General features: G+C 38.8%; 2 protein-coding genes across 4 annotated transcripts; one reads left to right on the top strand and one right to left on the bottom strand.

Moving 5' to 3' along the window:
• Positions 1-1,303: 1,303 nt before the first annotated feature.
• Positions 1,304-7,409, bottom strand: LOC120720076 (ion channel TACAN-like). Its single transcript, XM_040009719.1, has 12 exons — positions 6,315-7,409; positions 6,038-6,156; positions 4,987-5,103; positions 4,830-4,889; positions 4,533-4,628; positions 4,354-4,443; positions 4,213-4,278; positions 4,057-4,118; positions 3,365-3,457; positions 2,607-2,671; positions 1,809-1,877; positions 1,304-1,659 (listed from the first exon to the last, which is right to left on the bottom strand). Exons 1-12 carry the CDS (start codon positions 6,381-6,383, stop codon positions 1,546-1,548), a joined length of 1,020 nt encoding a protein of 339 aa, XP_039865653.1. The 5' UTR covers positions 6,384-7,409; the 3' UTR covers positions 1,304-1,545.
• Positions 7,410-10,170: 2,761 nt separating this feature from the next.
• Positions 10,171-25,068, top strand: gdpd1 (glycerophosphodiester phosphodiesterase domain containing 1). 3 transcript variants are annotated; one of them, XM_040008855.1, is made up of 12 exons: positions 10,171-10,349; positions 10,471-10,543; positions 13,040-13,189; positions 13,591-13,633; positions 13,986-14,121; positions 15,711-15,756; positions 15,946-16,067; positions 17,383-17,472; positions 17,814-17,947; positions 21,728-21,787; positions 22,000-22,051; positions 23,029-25,068. In XM_040008855.1, the coding sequence occupies exons 3-12, from the start codon at positions 13,054-13,056 to the stop codon at positions 23,161-23,163; spliced, it is 954 nt and encodes a 317-aa protein (XP_039864789.1). In that variant the 5' UTR covers positions 10,171-10,349; positions 10,471-10,543; positions 13,040-13,053; the 3' UTR covers positions 23,164-25,068. The 3 variants fall into 3 exon arrangements, with proteins under 3 accessions (XP_039864789.1, XP_039864787.1, XP_039864788.1); XM_040008853.1 differs by lacking the exon at positions 10,471-10,543 and having other exon boundaries at positions 10,172-10,349; XM_040008854.1 differs by lacking the exons at positions 10,171-10,349; positions 10,471-10,543 and adding an exon at positions 11,541-11,752.
• The last annotated feature ends 464 nt before the right edge of the window (positions 25,069-25,532 follow it).

The following is a 25,532-nucleotide window of genomic DNA, read 5'->3' as shown; positions in this document are numbered from 1 at the left end:
AAAACATGACAAAGTAGACTTGACGTCTGTACTCTGTAATATCACCTCACATAAACATGTACTTTGATTGGTACACCGGCTCAGCTGTCTCTAAACGCAAATAGAGCCACTGCCTCTTGTTGGTAATGCAGAAGAGCATCTCTGGATACACGGCATTGCGCCTTGACACAAATGGGCTATAGAAGCAGACGACCACCTTGGGTGCCACACCTGTCAGCTAAGAACAGGAGACTGAGGATACAGCTGACGCCAAAGTTGGACAATGGAAGAGTGTTGTCTGGTCTTTTTGCCTCACAGGGTTCAAATCCAGTGTCCTTTCTGTGTGGAGTTTGCTTGTTCTTCTTCCTGCCCTCTATCAATGATAGTTGATGTTGTGATAGTATGGGGGATACTTGGCACACTGTGCCCATTAGTACCAACTAAACATCAACTAACCATCGTTTAAAAACCACAGCCTGCCGATCACATCCATCCCTTTGTAAGCACAGAGTACACATCTTCCAATGGCTGCTTCCAGCACGATATGACATTATGTCACAAAGCTCAGATCATCTCAAACTGGTTTCTTGAACAAGACGATGAGTTCATTGTACTCCAATGTCCTCAACAGTCACCAGATCTCACTCCAGTAGAGCACCTTTGGGATGTGGTTTAACAGGAGATTCATATCATGGATGTGCAGCTGGCAAAACTTTATCAACTGCGTGATGCTATCATTTCAATATGGACCAAAATCCCTGAGGAATGATTCCAGCTCCTTGTTTAAAGTAGAAATTCAGTCAATTTTCTTGTTTATTAATAACTGTAAAGGCACTTTATTATGATGACACCAAATTAGCATTAACAATAAAACATGAAATGGAAAAAACACTGATTTTTTTTCTTTTTAGCCCAGGCTGTATTATTTGCTAATCATTAGTTTAACACATAGAGAAATAAAATATAACGTGAATTACTCATTATAACATTTAACATAAAATATAGCTGAAGTTGTGAAAATAACATTAAGGGCTGCAAACAAAATTGCAGAAAATCTGTAAAATAATGACTTTATTGGAGAGTGATGCTTGTCTCTGAACATGTAAGTGATGTGGATCATAACTGAACATTTATCTGCGAGTGATTAGTCATTTTACACAATACAATGCATACAATACAAGGCAATACACTTGTAATAAGTCTATCCATCCATTCATTTGCTTCCGCTTATCCTTTTCAGGGTCGCGGGGGGCACTGGAGCCTATCCCAGCTGTCATAGGGCGAGAGGCAGGGTACATCCTGGACAGGTCGCCAGTCTGTCGCAGGGCTAACACACAGAGACAGACAACCATTCACGCTCACATTCACACCTATGGTGTAATTTGGATTAATCAATTAACCTATCCCAACAATCTGCATGTCATTTAATGGTGGGAGGAGGCCGGAGTACCCGGAGGGAACCCAAGCAAACACGGGGAGAACATGCAAACTCCACACAGAAAGACCCCGGCCTGATGGTGGAATTGAACTCAGGACCACTGTGCCGCCTTGTAATAATTTCCTGCATCACAGGCTCTTTGGCTTCTGATTCCTGGTCTTTAGCTTCTGACGAACGACTGCAACAGTGGTGAAGAAGTTTCCCGCGAAGAGAATAAGGAAGCAGAGCCCACACACTGGAACCTGGGATGACATTAGAGCATAGAGAACATGAGTAAGCAGAAGAGGATGAGTCGTATCCTAAACACACAGTTACCAGCATGTAATCTGTGCTAATGGTGACTGGATGTCACATAGAAACTGTAAAACCTGGTGTGTATGAGACCACTGACCTGCCATTCTTTACACTCTGGGAGCTGAGCCATTCTGAATAGAGACAGCCCGTTGAAGAGCTGCCAGAACTGAGAGACAAAACACGAAGCCTCAGGGTTTGTAGTAGTAGTGATTGTAGTACGCAGACACAGAGGAATGCTAAAGATGCAGTTGCTATCAAGATCAGCAAAAATCCAAACACTGTCTCCAGCTGCCTAAATACAGTCGATATTAAGTCTTACATGACATCAGCATTTTTATCAGTGCCTATTCCAGCTAAACCAGGAGTGTCAAACATGAGGCCCGGGGACCAGGAAAGGCCCGCAAAAGACTTGAAACAGGCCAAATGAGAGAATAGATTTTTTAACAGCTGTTTCACTTGTCATAAGTTTTACAGTTTTTCCCATTGATAAAGACACCCCCCACCTTGCCATTCACCTTACACCAAAAATAATTAAATTACCTGTTTTTCCATTATGATGGAAATGTCTCTTTTTTTGTTTGCTTCTTTTTGTTTTTTGTTTGATTTACAGTGAGTTAGCAGTAAAAAATAATAATACTTTTTTTTTTATTATTATAGGACAGTCTGGGTAATGAACCAGCAGAACTTTTTCTGTAATTTTACACACATTATTCATGTTTTTGAATGGTCCTGCCCATTTAACATCAAAGTAGCCTGTATGTGGCCCACGGTGTAAAATGACTTTGACATTCCTGATCTAAACCATGACAAAGCATGATTTTTTTTTCTTTTTTTAAAAATGCAAAATAAGCAGCTAGAAGAAGAAGCTTGTCAGTGTCACACAGACTGTACTCACATGACCAAAAAACAGGAAGGGTAAAAGAAACGTCAGCCCTTTCCACATCCAGGACTGAAATCCCTCTAAATACAGAAAACACACAACAGTTTTCTATTTTTGTAGGTCTGTTTTTACTTCCATATATGATTACAGCGAGGCCTGTGGTCACATTTCATTTAATGAATATAAAATCTTTTTTTTTTTTTTGCCTGTCCCGTTTGGTTCTTTTGCCATCAGAATTATTGTCTAAAGGCAAAGAAAGATGCCCAACGGATTTACTTTACCAAATTGACCATCCCAGCCCTGCTGTAATGGTCTATTTGATTCACCTTTTATTGTTTATTTTATTTATTTTTTTATTTTCACTTCCTAGATACGGGACAGACTTGAATGAGGAAAAGAAAAGGAAGAAAGGAAGAGGGGGGGAAACAGCGGAGAAGAGGGACGGGGATAAAGGGCAAAAAAACAAAAACCAACTAAATAAGCAGACAAAAAAAATACATATATCAATCACCTGGATCACCTGTTGAGAAAGAAAAAAGAAAACAAGCAGAAGAAAACAAGAGCAATACAATAAACAACATCACGATGATATATGGGAATATAACAGTAAATACTAAATATTAAACATTATTGTGCAGCACGTAAGATCGACAGCGCACAGTGTGCTTTGAGGTAGGAGCCAAAAAGGGTGTAGTTTGTGTGTGTGAGCACCCGTGTGTACACCTGTGAGAATGAATAATGAATATAAAATCTGCCTGCTACGAGTGTCTCACCAACAGTCAGATCCATGTTGTGTCTTTCTCCCAGGGCTCGCAGTCTGTACAGACATCCGCTCTGATAATAGCACTGCAGACACTGAACGAAACCTGAAGCAAACAGTGATCATCAGGGTTTTGTTTGGTTTGAAAAAGTGTTAAGAGATATGTTCTAAAACACTTCTTCAGCTGAGAATCAGATAGGAGGAACACACAGTTTTACTTGTTGCTTAGCAAGGGCAGCTCTGAGCTCTCGCACGAGAGTGAGTGGGTGTTTGTTCCTTACACTGGAATGTGGAGGTGTATATGTATGTATGTGTGTGTGTGTGTGTGCGTGTGTGCGTGTGTGTGTCAGAGTGTGACCCTATAAACGACTTCCCTAAACCTGCTGGTCTGGAAAATCCAACAGTTCATCTACCGTATATGTAAAAAAAGGCACTTAGACTAAAACTGACATAGCTACGTTAATCCTACCGTAAAATAATAAAAGAAGGTACGACCTTTCCCATGCTCCCAGGATGTGGGTGTGAATGCTAGAGCACTCTGCAATGCACACAAAGCCTTTGCAGACTATTAAAGATCGCACATCCTATCACTACCATATGTAAACTTATGATATTAAAAGATTATACTGACTACTAAGTACAATTTTCTATTGACAAAAAGAAAAGAAAAGAAAAGCTGGAAGTGTGAAAGGAATAAGACCTTACTTTGATACAGAGAGTAGGCGAGGAACTGGTTCCTGAACATGTGGTACAGGTTTCCCTCTGGCCTTTGAGGATTAAAGGGAGGGCATTTGTAAATAAAGATTTAGTTTAAATGTGTTTTAAAGAGCATCAGGGTTTTGTTTTTTTAATTCTACTCACCAAGTCAGCATTACACTGGACAAAACCGCTGATATGTAGTGATGAAAAACCCACCAACCTTTGATTCTGTAATGCACAAGTTCTTTAATAAATAGGTCGTAGCAATTTATGAAAAAGATGATCGTGATTGGAGGTGCTGACCTGGAGCCATTGGTGATGAGGATACTCTCCCTGATAGTTAAGGTACAATAGTACCACACCAGCAGAAAATTGAGGATTACGTCAGAAAATCTAAAGTCAGGTGTTACGTTTAGAGAAACAGTGTCAGCTTGTATCTCACACAGTTGCATTCAGCTATTAATGATGACATTACGCTTTACCTGTAGCTCACAAAGAAATAGCAAATGAAGGAGAACAGCAGCAGAAGGACTGTGAGGCACAGCTTGAACTTCTCATATTCATCTTTGTAAGCAAATCTGCAAAAGCATAAGTTCGGAAAGAGTGAAGGATTGTCGAAATCCAGCAGCTGAGGACAGCTGTGCCAATGAAAGCACTTATCTGAATATTAGAGGTGTGGCTGGATAAATAAAAGTGGAGCTATAAGAGTGAATCAACAGAGAAAAATGCAAAAGTCAAATATTTATACTCGGCGCTTTGGGTTTGATGGTCAAACTTACTTTGACTGCTTGTTGAAAAGCGTGACATTCACATTTCCAAGAACCAGACTGAGGTATAGGCTGTAAGATCAAACAACCACATGATTTTTTTCTCTTTAGGTTAAAAAAGTGTTTTATTTAATGAAAGTCAGCTTATATTTTAAAAGCTATTGATTACCTATTTTTCTTGGGAAGGAAAGCCTCCATCTGAAAGAAAGCATTTGGTCGAATCTTGATTTTCTCTTTTATTTCATCCAGAATCCTGGCATCTTCTTCTGATGACCCTTTGCTGGATCTGACAAGTGACATAAGAGCACAAGATAACTTTGCATCATTGAATTGTCTCAGCCACTTCTAAAACCAAAGATATGACTGTTGTTGTTTATTTCTTCGCCAGTGAGGACACGTCAAAACTACTGAGTCTAATTCATAAAACCTGGTGGAAAGTTGGAGCAAATGCAAATTAAGGACCCAAAATGAACTGCATGGCAGCATGCACTCCCTAAACGTTTTCCATCATACTGTCTGTGACGATATGTGTGTAACCTGACTGGCTCTATTTTTTCCGTAGGCTAATTCACTGTAAAAGTCCAGTTAATGCACTAATTTTAATTTACACAGGTCTTTTAAATTTCTTTGTGGTGTCATCCACCACAATTAATATTTAACTAATTTAGTAAGTAAGTAACACTTGTGGTGAACTGGTGAGTGTGCCAACGCTATAAAACGTTCAAATCATAAATTTAGAACTGCGATAGTATTTCAGTTATGTTCTGCCGAGGTTCTTTTTTGCTTGTTTTTTGTGGAAATGTGATTTTTTAATATTTGTATGGCCATTTAAAACAGTTTAGGATTATAGGCTGTGACCTGGACCCCTGCAGGGACTAAAGACTTGCAGCCAGTGTTAATGCTGCTCAGCCATTGGTCTTGTAGCAACACACTGGATGAGGGTTATGGGAATGTGGGACGAGGTATAAAGCCCAAGTTTCTCTTGGATGTGTTCATTTGAGTGTGAGTGTTAGAAAGAAAGCACTTAGGTGTAGGAAAGTTTTGTGTGTGAATGAGGCATGTTGTATAAAGCTCTCTATATTAGTTGTAAGACTCAATTCAAGGCTTACACACCTGAAATGAGCAGGACTCCCCACAATTCTTATGATGCAATGCAAGATATAATTTACGTTGTTGTACATCTGTGTACGTGTGTATCTCTAGTTGTGACTCACACTTACTTTTTCACCAGTTGGGATATCTCTTTCAGTCTTGTCCTCTGACGGGAGATAGAGGAAGAGCAGTTGTTTTGCAGTTTGGAAAGTTCATCCAGTTTCTTTAAATACATTCTGTGTGTCTCCTGCAGGACATTAAGAACACAAGGTTATAACAACAACACAGGAAACATATCAATTAGAAGAAATATTTCAACTTTTTCAGCTTTCTGTGGATCTGTAAAAGAACATCATATATTCAGTATACAGTGCAAGGCTGTCCCGATTATGGGCAGTTTCTTACCTGAAGTTGCTGATACTCTTCTTCCAGACCTTTCCATTCCTCCAGGATGTTTTTCAAATTTTCTGACATTTTGTAAACAGTAGCGCTAAAAACAGCACATCAGCTTAGGGTCGATGGTGTTCGAGCACCATGAAATTAGTTGAAATGTGATGGCGAAGTATTCCCAGGGTGTGGATCACGTCTCCATGTGCAGTTGATTGCATAAAGTGAACTTTGACTGGTACAAATGTGCAAGATTTTGTCTTGGACATTAATCTCTTTTTATCACAGTGTTAATTTATCACCTGCAGAGCTTAAGGTGGCAGGTCATTGTTAACTGCATTGCAGTCTTCACTTTTGCCATAGTACACCCAGCTCCATGCTATTTAACACACTTATATTGCTACATGTTAGCAGCATCTAGTGGATTGTATTGGACTACTGCAAGCCATACTTGTGTAATTTTATTGTGACATAAGTTGTATTTTTGAATAATCTTCTTCTTTCCTGGCTGCTGCCTTTAGGGGTTGCCACACAGAATCATGCCTCCATCTCACCGTATCACTACGATCCCTCTGTGTGCCCTTCTTTACTAGATCCATGAATCTTCTCTGTGGTCTTCTTCCTGACTGGTGGCTTCATCAGCATCCTTTGTCCAATATATCTACCATCCCTTCTCTGCACATGTCCAAAGCATCTCAGCCGAGCCTCTCAAACCTTTTCTTCAGATTAATCAACCTGAGCTGTCCTGATCTACTCATTGCTACTCTTGTCCATCCTGGGTCTTCCTCCTGTCATTTTAGTTGTGCCACTGTCTCCAAACTATACATCATAGCAGATGGTCTCACTACCATCTTGTAAACCTTCCCTTTCACTCTTGCATCCTTCTGACGCAAATCAACCCTAACCCCTTCATCCACTCTGCCTGCACTCTCTTTTACTCCTCTTTTGTGCACTGTGCTAGTTGCTTTGGATGGTTGACCCCTGGAATTTAAACTCATCTACATTTACTACCTTAAATCCATGCATGTTTACCCATATCCCTGTAATTCACAGTGTTGGGCAAGTTACTTTGAAAAAGTAATTAATTATAGTTACTAGTTACTTCTTCAAAAAAAGTAACTGAGTTAGTAACTGAGTTACAATATTCTAAAAGTAATTAATTACTTGAAAAGTAACTATTGTGTTACTTTAAAGAAAAATGTTTAACCCTCTGGAGTCCAGGGTGTAATTGGCCATTTTTAACTACTTTTGATTTGACTTCTACATTTCACCTTTAAAAACAGTTTATTTGCCTTGTTTGGTATCATTCTTTTCAGCACAACCTCACGTGTCTGAATTTACAGTTATGTTTTCATTTTGACACACTGTATTAACACAATTGATCTAAAATCAGACAAAAAACATAAAACCAGAGTAGAAAAAGTTATATTTTTTACTGTAATAACCACACACATGTTTAATGAATCATATTTCATAACTTTAAATGCAAATATAAATTGTCAATTTTAAAATCATATGTACAAGTTTTGCAAACAACAAAGTTATTTGCAGCCATTTATCTTTTACCTTTTAAAAAAAAATAACCATTTCAAACTATTTACAGAACAATCAGCTGTTCTGCATTAAATAAGATGCCACACAAATTATTTGTGCCACTCCAAAAAAACAATTTCTGTCCACTATAAAGAAGAACATCACAGCCTGATACCTGCAGGTCTGACAGCGGCAGGTGTATCACTCATGTTTCTACCCGGAGACAGCAGTCGCCTCATTGTTCTGACACACAACACAAAACTATCCACAACACTACACACTAACTACACAAGACAAAACATTAACTACACACTCTAAACACGCTAAACGTCACAAATCTCACACATCTCAAAACTCGCTCTCTCTCTTTTTCTGCTCTCTCTCTCTCTCTGGCCATCACGCCTAAAACTTCCCCCTCTTCCTAAACAACCAAATGTCATGTTGTATCATTTTTTTTGATTGGTCGACAAGAACGGGCTGTTTTTTTGTTTTGTTTTATTATTTTTTGCTCATAAGCAGAGAGTGATTGCTGCGCTGTCCTTAGACAGTAAACGTGACGAAATTATTGAGGAAAAAACGCTGCGTATATATTGTTTATCATGACTCTGGTTTTACGAGGCCTATCGACACAATTTAAAAGCTAGCATATATCACCTTATTGGTTTGTCATCTTGAAGTGGTCGTGTGATTGGCTTACCACGACTACTTTATTCTTCCTCAGTCAAACAGCAGCACTCATGCGATTGTTTTGCCCCCTTAGCTCCAGGTGTTGTGCCAAAAAGTGATCGTCAGGCAGATCATTGGGCTCCCTGCGGGAGCTGCTTAAAGCTGTTGCCAAGTTCTAGCTCAAAGGCGGTTGTTTGATTGTGGAGTCTTTGCCTTATAATATAAAGCACCTCATGACAACTGCTGTTTTGATTTGGCACTATATAAATAAAATTGAATTGAACTCAGTTGAATTGCCTCAGTTGCACGGAAGTAGCAACTGAGGAACTAGCAACTAAACAACTAAGAAGCAGTAAGCTGAAGACAGCTTCAACCATCTGTTTGCTGAAAAATATTTTCTTGTTACTAACGGTAAAGGCGTAACGATAGGAATAGTAATTAGTTAGATTACTCTTTACTGAAAAAAGTAACGCCGTTACTTGTAACGCTGTTACTTGTAATGCCATTATTCCCATCACTGGTAATTCATGCATGTAAATGAAAGGAAGAAACATTGTTCCATCAGAAATCATGATCAGAAGTCCAATTCCCAGCCACTTTAAGCAACTGAATCACGGTGTGTCTAGTCTGAGCTACAGTGGTATTGAGCATGTACAACTCCCCAAAACAGGAGGTGACAATAACACTCTGCTTTTACACTCTGCATGAACTTTTTTAAATTTTGTATATTGTATATACTGTATGTGACACATTTCAGTTAACTGGGTCAGTGGGTTTGAAATCTTTCTAATCATACAATGCAATAAATAAGGAAACAGGTGTTCTGCTGTGTGCAAAGCCTTAATTTCTTCTTCTGCCTTCCTTCATTTTTCTTCTCTGCAGAGCATACCTCCACCTCTTCAGGCTCTTTTTCACCTGTTCCCTACTCTCACTACATATCACCATGTCGTCTGCAAACATCATACGCCACAGAAACCCCAGCCAGACCTCATGTGCCAACCTGTCCATCACCACTACAAACAAGAATAGCCTGATGTAATCCTATCCCTGTCTTCAACCCATCTGTCACTCCTACCACAAACCTCACCATTGTCTTGTTGCCCTCATTCATTTGCCGCACCACCCTCACATGCTTTTCTGCCACTCTTGACTTCCTCGTGCAGTACCACATTTCCTCTCCTAGTACCCTATCATATGCCTTCTTTAGACCCACAAAGACACAGTAGACCTCCCTCTGACCTTCTCTGTACTTCCCCATCAACACTCTTTAAGCAAACATCTCATAAGTAGTGTGCTTTCTCAGCATGAAGCCATACCGCTGTCACCTGATTGTCACTTCTTTTTGTAACCTAGCTTCAGACATATTTTTGACTGTATCTTCATAGTACCAATTTGATCCCTCTGTAGTTACTACAGCTCTGCATGTCCCTCTTATTTTTAATATTTGCTACCATACACTTCTTTTTTCATAAGCAATAATAGCTTTTAAAACAGTGAATCTAAGACATTTTGTTTAAAAATAGTGTCAACTAATACTTAGGTTTGATGATAACAAAATAAAAAAAAAACAAAAAACAGTGGACTTTTCTTCATTAGAAAAGTCGTGACGTTTCAATTTTATTTTGAAATATCCGAGAGGAAGTGAAAATAGTCCCCGAGCCGGAAGTAGCAAAGTGCGCATGGGCACGACAAAGTGGCCGGCTAGTGGTGGTGTTTTGTTTTTTTCCAAGCTCAGTGAGACTGCAGACGAGACGCTAGTTCATCACTTTATCGAACTCGCTTCACACACACGTGGACATCGCTAACTTATTTAACACAACTAAGAACAACAGTCCGAACAATTTGATGACAAAGGTAAGAGGGTCATGTTGTTAGCTCGCCCCTTTCACAGCTAACGTTAGCACAGTTTAGCTGGTGTGCAGTAAGCTGGTTTTAGAGATAATGAATGTCATTGTTGTTATCTGTTACTTAACAGGATTTCCAATGTTGAAAATATGACAGCAGCGTCAACTTTGACTTGAACAAGAAATTAGAGGTTGCAACAAAAAGTAAACAAGCATTTCTCTTTCTCTTTTATATGTGGAGCTGCTGTTCTGGTAGATCTCTTATCTTTTGGAGCTAGATTTTTCTGATAAAAATATGTGAAGGCATTTTTAATTCCCATTTTCTGTGGGTGGGCTCCCAGCATATGCATCACATCGCTATATTTTGTCTTTTTATTTAAGAAACGCTTTTGATATGTGCTGAATCCTTCATCATTTCTTAGATGTTAATTCTTTTGTCCTTGGATCAGTTATTCACTTGCACTGCGTTTCTCAACTGAAATTATAAAGTATTTCAGTTTTTGGGATAGAGTACCATGTAATAGTAAATTTGTAACACATTTGACAGTATAAGGTACCTCTTTGCTACTTCTTTATATCTATTCGCCTTTATAAAATAGGTTTAATGGAAGATGTATTCTGTGCTGGAAATGTAAAAGGCATGAAGGTACCTTTATCCATGTAAAATGTGAACTTGCCCTTTTGGAGTAAGATAATCAGAGCAATATAGGAATGGCTCAATACACCAGCACCTCAGTCAGTTCAACTTTGCCTTTGGTGGGTATAGGTCATGTTTGCCCAAAGTGTCTAAACCAGCATTTTCTCTAGCGGGTGATTTCTCAGCCTGAAAAGTCTGGCTCATGACTGAAAATGCTTCTTTTGAATTTGCAAAACTGTAAAGAGTCTTACCTGCTTTTCATTAGTCAATTTCACGTAAATATGTGTTTTTTTGTTCTGTTTTCCTGCCAACACACCCACCAGTCGAAGCAGATGGCTGCTCGTCCCTGAGCCTGGTTGTGCTGGAAGTTTCTTCCTATTAAAAGGCAGTTTTTCCTTCCCGCTGTTGCCAAGTTCTTGCTCAAAGGCGGTTGTTTGATTGTGAAGTCTTTGCCTTATAATATAAAGCACCTCATGACAACTGCTGTTTTGATTTGGCACTATATATAAATAAAATTGAATTGAACTGAATATATGAAAATGGAAAAAATTTTGGATATATGTTTTATTTGTACCAGTTTTATTTACAATGTTTTTAACTTTTAAAATGTAAACATACAGACTTTCTTTGACTATGTAGGCTGACGATGTCTCCGCCCAGCCTTTTTTTGTGGGCCTGACCTGCACCATGTGTTGTTTTGTCATTTAAATAGGAGCTCGTGCTCGGCCAGGGGTGTTTTTTGGTTTGTTTTTTTTGAGCTTGTAAGGAAGCGTGCTGTAAGTAACTTGCTGTAACTCTGTTTCGTTTGTGTATTTGGGTTCATGTTTTGGTCTAATTTTGTTGTGTCTTGTTTACTGTTTTCCTGTTTTCTTTCTTTCTTTTAACTTAAACTCAAAAATTGAAGTGATGCAAACATTTTTTAGTGAGAGGGCATATTTTCAGTTGATTTCCTTTAATTCCTAATCAGTATTAACTAGCTTTAGCTGAACAGTGTTTTGAGATTTCACATGTTATTAAGACAAAACTTGCATTTTAGGACCTCACATTTGTACATTTATGGAATTTATTTTAAGAATTGCTCAGCTGGAGATATTAGTGACATACTCAACAATGGTCCATGTAGAGTTCAAATGTTCAGTTTGAACATTATTTGTCTGAGATCTGTGTTTTCCTGCCTTTCCTTTTCTTAGTATTTGATAAACAAAAATGTAGATTATACAGTACTGTGCAAAAGACCTGAGTCACCCCAATTATACTGTGCTTCCAGGGAGCCATACTTTCTTGTAATTTTTAAAGAATTTGTCTTAAGCAATAGTTCTCCCGGCTTTCTGAAGGTCTTTCAAAGTTTTTTGTTTGACATCGGCTGCTTTTTCACTCATTTTCTGTTCAGTCCGTGAACCTGGTCATTTTTAGAGCAATGGTTTCTTTTCTTCAGGTACTTAACACTGACCTACGAGTCATTCTAGTCATTCAAAAGGCACCTAACTCAAGGGATTAACTACTGCTGTGTTTACAGAAAGCAGACAACTTGGCAAAGAACCCTTTTTAAATAGTATCTTTAGGTATTTTGTTACCAGCAGCCTGTATGAAAACACATTTTTTTCCCTCTCATTTCTGTAGCTGAATCCAATGATAACATAGTTTGACAAGCGCAGACATGGGCACCGGCAAAATGATTCTGAAATAGTGAAAAGTTGGTATATGTTGGCACAGTGTGCTGTGTGTCCTTAAAAACAAGAACTAAAAAATCAGAGGAAAGACTTTGAATATCCTGGAGAACTGTTCCTGAAGACTACTAAGCAAATTATAAGAAAACTTGCTAAAGAAAATCCAGGCTGTGTTAAAGTGTGTTAATCTCTTCATGTAGCAATAATTCACTTGACCTATTTCCTGTTATCCTTGCAAAATATGAAGAAAATAGGTTTGTTTTTGTTCAGTGTTTGTGATTAAAAACGTTTGGTGAGTGGGGAAAAATGTATCTGCATTAAAAAAAACACACAAAAACCCCACACATTTATCTGACAGACACAGCCACTGCTAAATGTCTGGTGTTTGTTCTGCAGGGGACTGATAGAAGATGTGTGCTGCTGTGTATGTCCTGTCAACGGTAACGGGCTACGTGCTCACCTCTGCCCTGCTGCTAAAATGCCCAAATCTGATACATCGAAAGAAGCGAGAGACTTTTGTCAGCAAGCACATTTCTCACCGTGGAGGTAGGTCACCAGTTTTCTTTCTTAAGAACAGCCCTTGACTTAAAAGGTAAAAGGTGCCACTTAATCCCAACTTACTTTGCTTCTTTTAGGTCCCACTAACAGCTAGTTACTTACTCATGGGTAAAAACAGGTTTGTTATTCAGGGTTTTGACTGTCACATTTCTCTTCTATGGTTTTGATCCTATAACCATCTATTTGTTACTGGGCAGTAGTTGCAGAAATGAGTTAAAGATAAAAATTAGAAAAACTTACACATGAACCACAAGCAAAATATCAGAACCCCCCCCCCCCCCAGAAGATACTTGTTATGCCCACATCTGGAGTGAAGGCACTCTTTCAGACATGTGTTTCACAGCCAAGCAGGTAAAAAGAAATCTGAGTTTTTATTTTTCCGATTTCAGGGGCAGGTGAAAATCTGGAAAACACTATGATGGCTTTCAAGCAGTGAGTAGAAACTTCAAAGTCCTAAGACACAGCTCTTTCTTTGGGATTTGCACTTGTGACTGTGGACGGTGTGTGTCATCTGAGATGTTGTCTTAGTTCTTTTACCCACAATCAAGCTTGTGAATTGGTGCAATATGTACAGTAACTGTTCGTGTAAAAGATAACCTTGTGGTTCTCCTTTGTTTGATTAGTTAATCAGACAAGAGGTGCACTGTTTTATGCATTTATTGAATCTGTGTGCTATATCTGTGTGTGCTATACTGCATGGTTAGGGTCCAAATTTCAATGCTAATGCTTGTGTGCTTGAGATTGCGGCTGAGTCTATATGCGTACTGTGTGTCGGATCGTGCAGCGCTGTGGATGTCGGCACAGATATGCTGGAGCTGGACTGCCACCTGACAAAAGATGAACAGGTAGTGGTTTCACACGATGGCGACTTGCAGAGGACCTGCGGCATCGACACCAACATCTCCGATGTGACCTACGCTGTAAGTTTGAACTGAAGCCACTTTCAAATCTCTTCTCATCATTGATCAAGCGCTGTGCATGTGTAATTCTTTGCATGAAAAAAATTACAAATATAACACTGAATTTTAATTTTACATATATGGCAAAGAGCTCGGTCAGACAGAAGTGTCGTGAACTAATTTTTATTTATTTATTTATTCATTGAGAATTCAAACAAAATTTACATAAATTCAGTCTTGTGTACTCAGTTGTTTTTAAAAGTCATTAAAGATTATTCCACCCTGGAAAAACAACAGTTGAAAGGAATCATTAAAAGCCACAAATCATCATGACACTCATGCTCATCATGATTGGGTTGAAACGTCTGACCACAACTGTGAATGTGGTTTGTGTTTAGACATGATATGAGCTTTGATGGATCATGCGCCTTGATCAGGGGAGGTCAAAAACAAGTCATCTGATTACGTCACATGATTTTAAAAAACTCTTATCCAGCTACATTCCTTGTGAGTAACTTAGGATTTTGGCTAAGCTCTGCTCTCCTCTTTAAACATTTGGTAGTCTACACATTTAATGCTTATTGGAAAGAAAATGCTTTTGTCTTGCAAAGAAGCCTTACAACATTAAACTGAAGTATTTTTGTGTGTTTGTAGAGGTTCTTGGGTCAGAGATCCCATCTACAAGTTAAATTTTATATTTTGGAACTGAAGATGAGGCTTAGTGGGTTTTAATGGTCTTTGGCCTTGTTGTAGACATAAGCACAGACCTTGGTGTCCAGTAAGGTTAGACTCATGAACTTTAGTGGCTAGTACTCTTGAAGGAGTAGAACTTATAAATCAGCATAAATATCCAGATACAGTGATCCTAAGAGTATTTCCCATATATGGAATAAATAAAGTACTTCTTATCTTTACTGATCTCATCTAAACAATGATACCAGCCTTCCTGACTGATGGCTGGCTGTTGGCAAATAAAATGAAAAACACCAGTGTCAGTGGTTTATATGGTGTGTTACTTTACAGTATATATAAATCACATCAATCTTTGCTTAAACAAATGAAAAAGAAGGTGGAGGTAAGATTGAAGAAGTTGTCTTATATAAAGAATATTTCTCTGTTTCTCCAGCACAAAAGAGGTAACAAAGAAATCAATATATATTTAAAACAACAAGACACTAAAATATGGGCTTCAGTTATTGGCCAGAGTATTATTTTAAACATTTATTAACATTCTTATTGACTCTTTTTATTCTTGTTCTTAAAAAATCTTTCAGTTAATATGCATGAACAACATTTCTGAAATCCCTACAAAGACAATAAAAAACACCCAGTATACTCAAACAAATTATTGTCATCATTTGCTTTGATGGAACAGGAAACAGTTGTTCCTGCCATAAATAAAAACACATATATTTTAGTGACTTGTGCAACGGTCAGATTTAAAGGTTTGTCTGCAGAGGATTTTCAGATTTCACAGCTGACCTCGGAAGTCTTAAGTTTGGGAATGGCTGCTCTAGAGAAAACTATATCAGAAATCCTGGATTTATTTTGAGCATGACTGCTTTGTTTCCAGAAGCTCTGAAGTTGTGTCTGTCGTGCTTTCTTTGCAGGAACTCCCTCCATACCTCTGCAGGCTGGGTGTAACCTTTCAGCGAGGTGAGCATCACGTATCTGTCACTTGTGTAATTACCACGAAGCAACGTATTTATTCAATAGGTGACACAAATCGACATTTTAGGTTATAACAGTTGACAGGCAGAAAATTACCGCTAAAAATACAAGTGCGCACAACCCGGCGTCTAATCTGAAGCTGATGGTGTTTTTAACCTGTCCTTGTCTGTGCAGAGTGCTTCTGCGAAGGAGGAGAGGACAAACGCATCCCTCTCCTCAGGGACGTGTTTGACGCATTTCCCAACACTCCTGTTAACATTGACATCAAGGTTAACAATGACACGCTCATCAAGAAGGTGTGTGTGTGTGTGTGTGTTTGTCTGTGTGTGTATCTCCTGTTTTTATTCTTTCAGTTCTCTGACCCCTGACTGAAACTTGCTTTACTGTATTGATGACATGCAGCTTGTGGTTATTTCCTTGTGCAGGAAACGGTGTACAGTTAGCCTTATAGCTGTTTGGACAGTGACACCATTTTTGTAGTGTTGCCTCTGTACGTCACTTTAGTGGATTTTAGATCAAACTGCAGTTTTAATTTGTGTTTTTTGGAAATATTTGTATTAAAACATTTTAGGAATTGCAGCCATTTTTATACATAGTTGATTTTCAGTGGCTCAAAATGAACTGGACAAACTAACATCATTTTAGATTGTTTTAATACTACCTTGAGTTGTTCTTTCCTTCTTCATACTTGTTGCAAGTTCAGCACTTGGACTCAAATGCAGATTTTGTGTCTCTTGTGGAATCACGAGGGACATCTCATCACCTGTTCACTTACTTTTAGGCTACTGGAGAAGGCAGTGTTTAAAAATGGCTATAATTCCAAACGGTGAACTCTTTCTCCCATAAAGATGAAATTTGGCCTCCCCTGTACACTAATGATGGGTTTTGACACCTATTATGTATTAATAAAAACGTGTTTTGACATTAATTAGAATAATTTCCAGGTTTTTCCAAGATGCACACCCAGTCATTTTGTCCTGGAAGCAGGCCTGCAATGTGACAGAGAAGCGCTTCAAGGATTACTTCTAGTGGGCTTTCAGGGAGTAATGAGTTAATGCAATGCTTTTGTTAAGACTCCTGAATTAGGGCTGAAGTCGCCGCTTCAATCATATCTTGATTTAAAATAAGCTGTGATGACAACTAAAAAAATGTACCCTTGTCTGAAAATGTATCAACTTAACAGCCTGTTTAAGAAAAAAAAAAAGTCCTCCGTAGTTACAAAGCCCATGGTGCCTAGTAAAGGAAAGGAAAGTGAAGCATTTCCTAAAGTACGATGGTTAGATAACCAAGACTGAGATATGTTTTTAAGTCCCTTTTATTTGTCTGTTACCACAATCATGCATAAAGTAACAGTACAAACCTGATGAAGAGGGGAGAAAATGTAGACAGAGGAATAACCTGTTCACATCCTGAACTGATCTAATTTAAGAGGACGTTGGCCTTGTTATTGAGACTCTGCCCTCCAAGTGTCCTTCTAGAGACTTTACGAGTTTTGCCGCCGTCTTTTCATCAAAAAACTAATAATAAGTTTTAAACATTGGCAACAGGACAGAGCAAAAGCAAGAGAAAATGTTCTGTTTCATAGTTTCATTGAGTTTTCAATCCTTGCAGGTCTCCGAGCTGGTCGTGAAGTATGACCGAGCGCATCTGACTGTCTGGGGCAACGCCAGCAACCAGATTGTGAGAAAGTGTTACAAAGAGGTACGTTTATATGCTGCTTCACATTACTTTGGTGAAATGTGTGTAGCTATTTATAAAATTTGTTGTTATGAAATTACAGAATTTCATAACAACAAAGGAATAACCTGCTACCAGCAGGCCTACAGGAAAAGTGCTAAATCTGTCCCATATAGCAGTATTTTAAATGCACTGCTTTGTGGAATCACTATTCATCTTTTTGTCATGTTTCTAAAAATGTTCAGACCCTTTGAGGGAGTTTTAGAGGAAACACTTTTATCGTCATACTCCATCATCATCCTCTTCGGTGAATAAAAATGACTTGGAACCGCTTGTAAGTCTGGTCTGGTTGGTTGTTTTTGCAGAACCCTCATATTCCAGTGTTGTTCAGCTTGCCCAGAGTGTTGCAGCTGTTAGGCCTCTTCTACACCGGCCTCCTGCCCTTTGTTCCAATCAAGGAGCAGTTCCTGGAGATCCCCATGCCCTCCATTATCACCAAGTAAGTGCAATACAAATAAGCTCAAAGGCCACTTTATTAGGTACGCCTGTTAATACAAATATCTAATCATCCAAACACATTACACCAACTGAATGCATGTAGAAATCATTAAGAAGACCTGCTGACATTCGAATAAGTCTCTCTACGCTCTGGACTGATGACAGTTGAGAGGCTGTTTGGTATTCTGACAGGGCAGTGAGCACACAGGGAGGTGGATTTGCATCCACTACAGTGAGCAAATAGAAATGTATTTGAGTTTCCTTCACACACAGTCACACACCCAAATCACTTGCACTTTGTTGTTCATGTAACCAAATACTAGTAATAAGCTCTATGGACACTTTATTAGGTACACCTGTTCTGATGCAGTGATTTGCTGCCAATCATGTGACAGTATAACAGTATAAGCAGTATAATGCAAAGCTCAGATTATCTCAAACTTCTTGAACTTGGCAGTTAGTTCTCTGCTCTCAGACGGCCTCCACAGTCATCAGATCTCAGTCCGGCAGAGCGTCTTTGAGATGTGGTGGAACGAAAAATTCTCAGTATGGATGTGCAGCCGACAAATCTGCTGCTGTCATGGGATGCTATCTGAGGGTCGTTTACATGACCTTGTTGAATCTATGACATAAAGAATTAAGGTAGTTCTGAAGGAAACAGGGAGGCCTACCAAATACTAGCAAGGTGTGCCTAATAAAGTGGCCAGGGAATGTGGTACTAAAGAAGTAAAAGGTGCATGTCAGGAACTTTGATAAACAGTTTTCAGGAAAGGGTTAGCTCAGCAGCATGCTTCCACCCTCACTAATACAGTCACAAAACAAGCCCTACATGAAATAACAGAGCAGGGTTAAGGTTTTCTTTTTACCCTAACTAACCTACAGTTTAGTTAACATAAACATCTATGCTGCAGTGTCAACACAAACTATTAATAATTAGTAGTGTAAAATCTGGCAGCATTGTGTTTTAGCTGCTGCTGGTTTATTGGCTGGAGAAAGTTGTCAGTGCTGTGGTTTGATCTCAGTTTGCAGGTGAAACTGAAATGTCGCTGCCTGACTTGCAACAGGTTAAAGGTTCTTTATTGACCTTTATGATTATCGTTGGCTGTGTCCCAATTCAGGGTCTGCACGCTTGAAGTACGCGCACTACGTACGGTGCGTACTACAAGTACGAGAAGTGCGGAAGTGAGAGGCCTGTGAAATGGGACGGTCTAGCCTCCGTCGCGCTGTTCAGGTTGCCTAGCAACCATGATACTAACCGCGAGAAACGTTATAATCAGCTTTATGTGACAGAAATGAAGGAGAAAAAATGTTTTGTTGGTCATTCATTCTTGTCATGACATCACTTTGATTAGTTGAGTATCTGAGGCTGAGACCACGGGACTGTAAAACATGATTGTTGGGCTTCATTTCTGTGCTGAACAGTCATTTCAAGATTAGTTATATATATATATATATATATATATATATATATATATATTAAAATAAAATTATTATTTTCTTTAACTTTTTTTACTCTTTTGGCTCTCAGCGAAGGCGGTCGCACTTTTCTCCTCTCCTGCCCTTATCTTCCCTGCTTAGCTTCTCATGTCCTTGTCTTGTCTTGTGTTTTTACTTACTTTTCCCTGGAACACTCTCTCACAGTCTGTTCTCTAAAACCTAAAAGAGGAATTCTGATAACGACTGTGTTTAGACTGTTCCCCCCCATTCCATACAAGGCCACCTGGGTTGGCTGGAAGACTGTTTACTTAGCCTGGCGGGGCGAAGGACACTGTCTCAGCTGAACTCTGGAGACACACACACACACACACACACACACACACACACACACACACACACTGATATGCACACATTGATCCCCCCTCCCTTTCCAAACGCCTTCGATGCTTGTGCCCTACCGGGGAAGATGGCAGTCGACTGGACCGGCGCAGGACCGGATGCGCTGTCTACACCGGCTCTCTCTTACCCTTTACCCGCCCCTGTTGCTTGTCTTGTGTTTCTATGGTGTGTTGATAGTCATGTGCTTTTTGTGCTGAGGTGTTTTTTCTGTTATCAAACTGTTCTCCCACTAGGAGCTCAGTCTGAGTGGAGTTTTTTTTCTCCTCCTCTTACCTCATGTTATGTATTTTCGTTGTTTTTTTCCTATCAGCCTACCTTTCTGACATGTCTCCACAATGTGATGTTTGTGTAAAGTTGGTCAGAAGGTTCCTTTGTAAGTGCGCATGCGCCATTAGCGTGCTGCCTGCTGTAACCCTAATTTCCTTCGGGATTAATAAAGTCAACTATTATGCATGCAGAGAATATGCATGTTCTTTTTGTTTTCATATTATAATTTATATTTAATTGTGTTGTGGTTTGCAGTGTTTTGTGTTGTTTTCACTTTAAATTTGTAAAAGGAAAAAGCTGAAAATTTAAATAGTTAAAAGTTGAAATGTGAATAGTTGATTTTTGTATTATATGATTTATTTATTACATTTTATGTGGAGTGAATAAATAAAAGTATATTTACGGTGGCCCCTAGAGACAAACTCCAAACTCCAAAACACGTAAAAACACGTACAAACTCCGAAGCACGTAAAAACTCAGAAGCACATAAAAACTCAAAACACTTACAAAAGACAACAGAAGTGCTCCAGGATGCTGGGCGCAGTGTTGCGCTTTTGTTATCTTGTGGCTACACAAGCCAGCAAGTACCAACGACCGGATTTGGTGTGTGGTAGTAACACGTAAATGAACTTTTTTTTAAAAATTATTTGAATATATATGAGTGCCTGTGTATAAATACACAAACAATACACACATGCTTTCAATTGTGTAATTTAAGTGATCTAGTAGCTCTGCTTTGGAAGTTCAGTTCATGCTAGAAATGTGTTTTGGAGTTTGTACGTGTTTTGTCTCTAGGGGCCACCGCATATATTTATATATAAACATATAAATAAAACCACTTTTTTTTACGTTAGTAATTCCTTTTGTGCATAATTTTATATTATTGTTAATAATAAATTAATTAAAGCAACAAAACAACCTGAAGAGCCGGTTCGGAGCCGAAAGAGCCGGCTCTCTAAAAAGAGCCGGAAATCCCATCACTACTGTGTAAGCGTCAGGACGTGGAGTAAACCTCTGGAGGAGTCTTCATTAGCTGGGCCTTGTTTTTGGAGTTTTTGGATAACATATACGGACTTGTTTGTTGTTTCCTCCAAATTACAGAAGTTTAGACAAAGGGGATTCCAACTTTAATAACTTTTATTACTCAGGCAAGAAAATAATTTAAACATACTTTAACTTTGAATTGGGGCTTTAAAGCCTTTTCACAGTACCTGGCTCAGATTCACTCCCCTGGCTGCGCTGGTGTCCTTTCTGTCTCCGTTATCTGCCTGAAGGATGATCTTTGAAAGAGTGCTCACTCACTAATTAGGTCTTAGAAGAAACGTTTGCGCAGCTTGGCCTTGTGAAATGTGTGTTAGTGGATCATGAGGATCATGGTCAAAGAGCAGATTATTCTTGCCCAACGCTCATTAAGGATTAACAGAATTTTTTTTATTGCACTTCTAAAGTGTGAAGTTCTTGCTTTAAGACTGCAACCATAAATTGTGTTTATTAAGAGATCGACTTGATTTCTTGTGCATATTTAAAAACACTGATTTATTAATTTTCTTGGGTAGATTTCAGAAATTTCCTAAAAATATGTTGTCATGCTGTTATAGCATCAATCAAGTGCCCTTTGTTTTTTGTTTTTTTTTATACCATTTTTAATTATTTTACTTTTCTGTGTGAATTTTTTCAGACTGCAGGATCCCAGCAGGTTAACTAGAGGTCAGCGATTTATCGCCTGGCTGGCAGACACGTAAGTCGCTTTCTCCTCCAAAAATGTAAAATCTCTTTGATTTTTGTGGTTGAATCAGCAGAAAGTTCAACAAAAGATAAACCTGCAGCAGCACTAGGCTTTTTTTTTGTATTTCTCTGTGTTACTGAGATGTAGCTGTGCGATCATGATTAACATAGAAAGGATTTACAGTCACACACCTCAGCTGATTATTGTTTATTTTTCTCTTGCAGTTTGCTGATGAGGAAAGCTCTTTTTGACCATTTAACAGCTCGGGGAATTCAGGTAAAACTGCAGTTCCTTTAAAATTAAGTTGATTCAGGTTCCTGTGAGGAACCGTTGGCCAGTAAATGAGGAGCTATGGAAGTGTTTTAGAGGTTAGAATGGATGGCTGGTTCATTGGAACTTCCTTACCTGATTACATGGATACAAAAGTCTTCCTGTTGTAGCATGTTTTTCCTTTTCTTTGGTCTCAGTCTCTTATGGTCACTTAGCCAGTGGTAGCGATAGGCAGATGGCACATCTTCTGGCAAGTTTTTATTTGCAGTCCTGGAACAATTTCCAAGATTGGTTGATGTAAAGGGGATGGTTGCCCGTTGGTCTTAATCAGAGCCTACGCACATGTTTGAATGTTGTACTTGTGTACTGTCACCAGGGGGCAGTGTCACAAACAACCAGCCAGCCACAAACAATGCTAACTGAGGGTTTTTTGTGCTTCCTGGCTTTCAAGCTACACACAGCATCGTCCCCATGGTCTTTTATAGTACTGTGCACTTGTATGTCTGCACAGGTTAATAACTGAAAAGCAAGATAAAATGGTAGTTTCATGAATCCCACATTAAAAACCATGGTTTAGTCCTAGTGCATGTATGGAGGAGGTCAAGAGGTACAACACTGAGAGTTTACAGCCATCTGTAAAACATGGCAGTGTGGGATCATGTTGACAGAGAATAGAGCAAACGGTAGCCAACATCCAAAGAAGAGCTTTGAATGTCCTTCAAGAAGCCGGGAGAACTGTTCCTGAAGACTGCTACTACTGTCACCACTTTCCGTGTGGCTTGTTTTGCTCCAACAGTGTGTAAAACTTTTGTAAAATGCCAGAACTAAGCCTGTGTGTTTGTTGTAGTTACACTGTGGTTAAAAGCAGTTACTGGAAAGGTTCCTACCAGATCAAATATAGACTAGAGTACAGAAACATTCCTGTGTGTGACAGCCTCTGACCGCGTGTGTATTAACTGTACAAATCCCTCATGTGGTTTCAGGTGTACATTTGGGTGCTGAATGACGAGGATGACTTTCAGAGGGCGTTTGATTTGGGAGCCACGGGCGTTATGACAGATTTTCCCACCAAGCTTAAAGACTTCATGGACAGGAACAGCCTTTCCAAAGCGGAGTGACCTGCCAAAATCTACCTCACCCCACCTCTCACCAGTGATTATCCTTCAGGGCTACTGACCTGCCAGACCAGCCCCCAACATACACCCGCTTTTACTGCAGGCATTCCAGCACAGCTACTCTCACACTGTGTTTTACAGTCTGTAGGAACTCCAACATGCTCTGTATTAGGAACCGCGTGTTGTACATGTAGTGGTAGCACATACTCCTGTTTTTCATTACTCATACTAAACAGTGTGATCATATTAGAGCTTGACTGATATTGGGCCCCGTCACAGAGACAGTATATCGCCACAGGCTTACAGATTTTCTGATATGACTCAAAATGAAAACGTATTTGGGTAATTTGGTTTACAATCCTCTCAGCAATGACTGCAGCAGATGGCGGTGCAGTCATGCGATGTCTTCACAGTAAGTTGGTAAGTTACGACCGAAGTATATTTCGAAAAAGTTAATAAGAATTGTTGCCATTATAACACAAATATACTGCATGCATTTACAATATTTTAGATGCATAAATGATGAAATCTGAATGTTTTCTTTTAGTCACAAAAAATCCTGGCTCATTATTATTATTAGTATTAGTAGTAGTAGTATTATTAGAATTATCCATGGTGCGTTCGCTTGCACACACATGCACACACATACCCATATAACAGTATGATATTTCTGCTAGGAGCACACACTTAATTGAAACCACTGAATTTTTTTTTACAAAGAGCTAAAAATGCCACTGAAATATTGTGCTTTTAAGTTTTATCAGTCTCAGATGCCATAATAGATTCATGGTCCTTGACTTGACACTTTCTGTAAGGGTTTACTTGCGCAAACTCGATCCTTTTTGATGCTTTCAAGTTAGTTTGCAGTATTACTGCATCATGCTAGGGGTAATGTGCAAGCACCAGCAGATGCAGCTCGATGATGTCATGTTATTTTCGACTTGTTTCATATATATAAATATATATATATATTTATATACATTCTTTGCACACTGTAATTTGCCACGTCTAAGCAGTGGTGAAACATTTTTTCCCAAAATGCAGTCAAACAAAACAAAGATTCTCCACTACATTAAATATTATTTGATGCACCAGGTGAGGAACAGTTAACCGGACATTCAGACGGATTAATTTCAGCTGTGCGCCGCACTGTAAAAACCACTGTCCTGTATGCTGTGTCTCATGTTTCTGTTATTGTTTAGTGTCTAGATTTTTTTTCTCATTGTTTTGGCTCATTATTATTATTTTGATCAGCCTTTTGATCAGATAAAATAATAGAGGCATACATTGCCTGTTTTATGAGGAATTTTGCACAAAATAGGAAACCTTATCTGGTTTCTTTTACCTGTGTCAGTGTGATTGCAATCAGCATTGAACTTTATATGGCATATGTGTATATTTAAAATATTTTACAGCCTAGTATAGGCAGTGATGCAGACTGATCGCTTTACTGCACTCATTTAAAATTCAAATGTGTTAATGAAAGTAGTTTACACATAGTTCCTTGCTTTAATATACAAATATATGAAATGTTATGATGCTCAGTGGCGGTCTCTAATCGAATGAATGTGGTTTTGGCTGAATGTACTGTACGTTGTTTGGGATTTTTGCAGTCAAAACAATGTTAGGTTTGTTGTGGGGCATTTTAAATCACTTATGTGTGATGTTTTACACTGTTTTTACAAATGTTCTTGAAGATTTCTTTTAGAGACTTGATCCAACAATCACATTACAAGTACTGGGATTTTTCTGATTATACTACTTGTGCTGTCCTCAGTGTACTTTTATTTTGCATGTTTAAAGCTGTTGTGTGTGTTGAACTGAACTTTTTTGGGCTCATCTTTAGATTTGATTTGCCGAGAGCAATTTTTTGTATCTGTATCAATAAACACTGTATGTACATCATTATATAAAAGTGGTATTCGTCGTTTTTTAGGGTTGTTATGTCACAGTTTATGTAACTGGCAGGAGGTGGCGCTGCAAACTAAAACGACGTCAGAAGTTTTTACTGTCGCGAAAAGTTAATGATGCTGGACATGTTGAAATAATAATTTCCTACTTTTTCACAAGAACAGGTGATGCCTTCGCTGTGTTGTCCTGCTCGAGGCAGCTTCATTAAACAATATTTGCAGGTAGCTGAACTGCTTTCTAGAGAATTCATTTAGAAAGAAAACCCCGTTAGAATCCGGAAAGATTATTGGTTCATCGTTTCTACTCTTGACCAATAAACACGGTGTTGCTATGCTTTATCTGTTCACTGATTGGCCGATAAGCCTGTCATTTATTCATCAAGCCTTAAGGACAAGTGTGATTTGGGACCAAGAGTATCAACTCAAGATGATTCCCGTTTTTTCAGAGTTTGTGTTTTCCAG

Source organism: Simochromis diagramma, unplaced genomic scaffold, assembly GCF_900408965.1.
Source record: "Simochromis diagramma unplaced genomic scaffold, fSimDia1.1 OVJJ01000344.1, whole genome shotgun sequence".
Lineage (NCBI taxonomy): Eukaryota > Metazoa > Chordata > Actinopteri > Cichliformes > Cichlidae > Simochromis > Simochromis diagramma.
Note: the sequence above shows the minus strand (reverse complement) of the source record. Positions and strands in the feature narration are given on the sequence as shown.

Excerpts from the sequence above, each read along its gene's own strand:
- LOC120720076 (XM_040009719.1), bottom strand. The coding sequence starts at position 6,383 with ATGTCAGAAAATTTGAAAAACATCCTGGAGGAATGGAAAGGTCTGGAA. Across the intron at positions 6,157-6,314 it reads AAGAGTATCAGCAACTTCAG|GAGACACACAGAATGTATTT; the intron begins GTAAGAAACTGC and ends AATGTCCTGCAG. Across the intron at positions 4,119-4,212 it reads TCCAGTGTAATGCTGACTTG|GCCAGAGGGAAACCTGTACC; the intron begins GTGAGTAGAATT and ends TAATCCTCAAAG.
- gdpd1 (XM_040008855.1), top strand. The coding sequence starts at position 13,054 with ATGTGTGCTGCTGTGTATGTCCTGTCAACGGTAACGGGCTACGTGCTC. Across the intron at positions 14,122-15,710 it reads TCTCCGATGTGACCTACGCT|GAACTCCCTCCATACCTCTG; the intron begins GTAAGTTTGAAC and ends CTTTCTTTGCAG. Across the intron at positions 22,052-23,028 it reads TAACAGCTCGGGGAATTCAG|GTGTACATTTGGGTGCTGAA; the intron begins GTAAAACTGCAG and ends ATGTGGTTTCAG.